Source organism: Ammodytes marinus (assembly GCF_949987685.1).
Source record: "Ammodytes marinus genome assembly, contig: scaffold_53, whole genome shotgun sequence".
Classification (NCBI taxonomy): domain Eukaryota; kingdom Metazoa; phylum Chordata; class Actinopteri; order Uranoscopiformes; family Ammodytidae; genus Ammodytes; species Ammodytes marinus.
This window is the reverse complement of record NW_027648320.1, coordinates 58,786-62,500: the sequence shown is the minus strand read 5'-3', so window position 1 is coordinate 62,500 and position 3,715 is coordinate 58,786. Positions and strand designations below refer to the sequence as shown.

The following is a 3,715-nucleotide window of genomic DNA, read 5'->3' as shown; positions in this document are numbered from 1 at the left end:
TCGCCCTTTGAGTAAGTGCATGGAGTTTCCCGATCTCTATAAATTATAGCCTAATTTATGCACGTTATTAAACGGCCGCGATTCGCTGGTTGCAACAGCTGTTTAGCGTGTCATCACGAGCCGAATATTGCTATTGTTCTTTTCCTGGGATCTGTATGCTGCTGTGCATGTTAAAGAAGGAAATAAACAGGATAAATCCTTACTCCTCCTCTCAGCGTCTCATGCTTCATAGTCTGACGTGTTTTAGCCGACATGAAGTGAATCAGTGATAGCAGATCAGCACGGTACATTCAGCAGTTTCCTCTACTACTTCTGTTGAGAACAAAATACTTGAAGTGCAGGATAAACCTCTTGCTGTCTGTTGATGTGCAATAAATATTGAAGGTTATGTAGCCTACCAGTAGGCCTACCTGTCTGTTCTACTCATGTCAACTGACTTGTGAAAACTGCTCAGAAAAATCCAAATCTTTTGACATACAGCAATTTTTTTTTTTTTTTTACAGTAGGCTAACGCAGATAGTTACTTTCCCTGGTAACTAGTTACTTCTATTATAAAGTAATTCAGTTACTAACTCAGTTACTGTTTGGAACAAGTAGTGAGTAACTATAACTAATTACTTTTTTAAAGTAACGTTCCCAACACTGATTATAACACAGAGAGAGAGACAGGCACAGAGAGAGAGACAGGCACATTATAACACACAGAGAGAGACAGGCATATAGAGAGAGACAGGCACATTATAACACACTACTATAAAACCCTACAGACAGGCTGTGTATTAACGCGGACAGACAGACAGACAGACAGACAGACAGACAGACAGGCTGTGTATTAACGCGGACAGACAGACAGACAGACAGACAGACAGGCTGTGTATTAACACAAACAGACAGACAGGCAGACAGACAGACAGGCTGTGTATTAACACAAACAGACAGACAGGCTGTGTATTAACACAAACAGACAGACAGGCAGACAGACAGACAGGCTGTGTATTAACGCGGACAGACAGACAGACAGACAGACAGGCTGTGTATTAACGCGGACGGACAGACAGACAGACAGGCTGTGTATTAACACAGACAGACAGACAGGCTGTGTATTAACACAGACAGACAGACAGGCTGTGTATTAACACAGACAGACAGACAGACAGACAGACAGACAGGTAGAGGATCACAAGGAGATATTCTCTGATGAGCGTTCACCAGAATCACTGACTCCATCTTTCCTAGCTGTTAGCCTGCTAGCTAACACTCACCAGTATTGGAACCGCAGCACTTGCGCCGTGTACTGAGACGCCTTGGCCGCCCTGCCGGGCTCTGAGTCCGGCAGGGCGTCCTGGGAAAGCTCGGGGCTTTGGGCCTGCAGCGCGGTTCTGCCCAGATACACGTCGCGCAGCGTGAGGGCGGAGAACAGCAGCAGAGCCGCGAGCAGAGCCGCGCGGCCGAACTCCGCCATGACACCGGAAGCTCTGTCTGGGGACGGGTTAGCGCGCTGCACCTTCCGCCCAGACCACCACAATAAGCTATATGGTCTAGATGCAGCCGCTGCCGCCTACCAGTGCAGCTCGGCCAACATGCCAAAAACGCCCATATCTGCCAAACACGCCCATATCGGCCAAAAACGCCTACAGCTTGTTGCTATGGTTGCTCTGCACTAAGCTGTGTGACGTTCTTCCTGTTCCGTTCTGTTGGTTAATATCGCGCTAGCCAGCTAGCTGCTCTTGCTGCCGCCGATGTTGAGACCATTTCACCAGCAAAATGTTTAAAACAGGACATTACAGCACAGTTAAAAACAAGAGAATCAGCATCCGCTACATTAAACATGAATACTAAGTGCTCATAGTACAGGAGTTACGTCTCCAGCGAGAGTATGGATTACAACAGTCAGCTGGGACTGAAACAGACACCCCCCTGCTCTTCTATATCAGGTAAGTCAATACAAATGTTTTATTCGCCTACTTCGTTACCTAATGTTATGTTTGTGTTATTCAAAGGATTTTGTTGGTTAGAAAATAGCTTAACGTTACAGACCAAATAGCTTCCTTATAAGTCTTATCTGAATGATAATTAGTAAATGATAAAAATGATTAACATGTGTTTGTTTATATATTAAATTAGACTGGCATCTGGTCAGCATATGAGGTAACAGGTTAGGTGTTACTGTTAACATTATTTTGGTGGCAATGTATAATTTATTTGACTATGTTAATTAATGACTAACATGATTTTTATGTGATGTGTCTTTTGTGAATAGATTTGCAAGCTACGAACACCTGATGACATTTTGGAGCTTTGCATCAACAAAATGGTCTGGGTCTCCATAGCCAAATCAGCTGCCTAAAGAAATTAAGTTGTCACACCTGCACGTCCTTCAAGTTCAATGGTGCTTTGTTGGTAGTTACATACTTTATAATACATAAACAAGATGTCATTGTATTTGTGTAGACTTAAAGGCTAAACTAGCGACTCAGTCCCCTCAAATACATCAGTGTAATTAAGTGACTGTTTTTCTCTATTTTTAGGTGCACATGAACTTTGTACAACATTTTGTCAAAATCAATGAATATCTCTTCACAATATGCTACCTGTCCGTTCTGTCTGAGCGCTGAACAAAAATCTGATGTTGATACACAGCCTACATGCTGTGTTTTCGCACATCATTCTTTTTAGTTTTAGTTTTATGTTTCTGTGTACCTTGTGTTAATGTGTATGCTTTACTGCACTGCTGTGTGTCGGCCATGACCCTCTTGAAAAATACCTTTCAGTCAGAAGAAATGGATTAAGGGCAGTTATATATGTTTGATTGCAATGAGCCTCATGAGAGACTCTGCTTCTGTTCCACATAGCGAGTCTCAGAGCTATACATCTGAACATATTTAGTGGGCTTTTTCAAAAAGCTCCAGCTCTTCTATACGTGCAGTAATCACAATTAAACAGTACTTGCTGGGTTGCCAAGGTGGTTGTCCGCAGGTTTGGGGGCTGCCTTTATTTAATATATTGTGTATTTTCTGATAACGAAGGTTTTTTTTGTCCCAGAGAGCCTGCAATTCATATCAAATCAAAGATGTCACTGACCAATGGGTCTGCCATATTCAGTGTCAAAAACTTCTTGTCTGATTTTGCTACACTTTGCATTTGATGATTTCCCACAAAGTGCAATGTTTCAACATATTTTTAAAACAAAACTCATTTTCATATCATTGTTGAGAAAATATATTCATAATTGTTTTGTCTGTAAATAAACTATTTGAATATTTTTGTCATTGAAGTCCATCATTTAAGAACCTGGGAAAGTGTCTGACTACACAACAACAAAAGCAGAACAGTTCATCAAAATAATTTTTTTTTTTTAAGATACTTAGACACTTTACAAAAAAAGTGCATTATGCACATACAATCAGTATGGAAAAGCATGTGAGATGTAATATATAGCCTATATATAACATTATTATAATTTAATAATACTTCAGTCTCTTATAATATTATTAGCGACTGAAGGCTATTTACTTTTTATACAGTCACATAACTGTTAAATCTAAACTGTCACGAAGCATCTCAGTCCTGGGTAAAGGAAAGCATATATTGGATCACAAATCATTGCATATTCTTTACTGCCCAATGATCTTACCTTATTTAAATTACTGTGTGGAGGTCTGGGGACCACTTACAAAAGCTCACTGCTACCACTAGTCACACTTCAAAAACGAGC

The 3,715-nt window shown here is 40.9% G+C and overlaps 1 protein-coding gene and 1 long non-coding RNA gene across 2 annotated transcripts in view; one reads left to right on the top strand and one right to left on the bottom strand.

The window, feature by feature from the left end:
• Positions 1-1,464, bottom strand: part of LOC307270760 (selenoprotein T2-like) — a 10,547-nt gene extending 9,083 nt beyond the window's left edge. Inside the window, exon 1 of the mRNA XM_080054644.1 lies at positions 1,263-1,464. Within this exon, the coding sequence (XP_079910770.1) occupies positions 1,263-1,462 (200 nt within the window). The 5' untranslated portion in view covers positions 1,463-1,464. The remainder of the gene's footprint in view (positions 1-1,262) is intronic.
• A 283-nt stretch (positions 1,465-1,747) lies between these two features.
• LOC307270761 lies at positions 1,748-3,269 on the top strand. Its single transcript, XR_013845561.1, has 2 exons — positions 1,748-1,934; positions 2,261-3,269. It is a non-coding gene; the product is annotated as an uncharacterized lncRNA (long non-coding RNA).
• Positions 3,270-3,715: the final 446 nt, after the last annotated feature.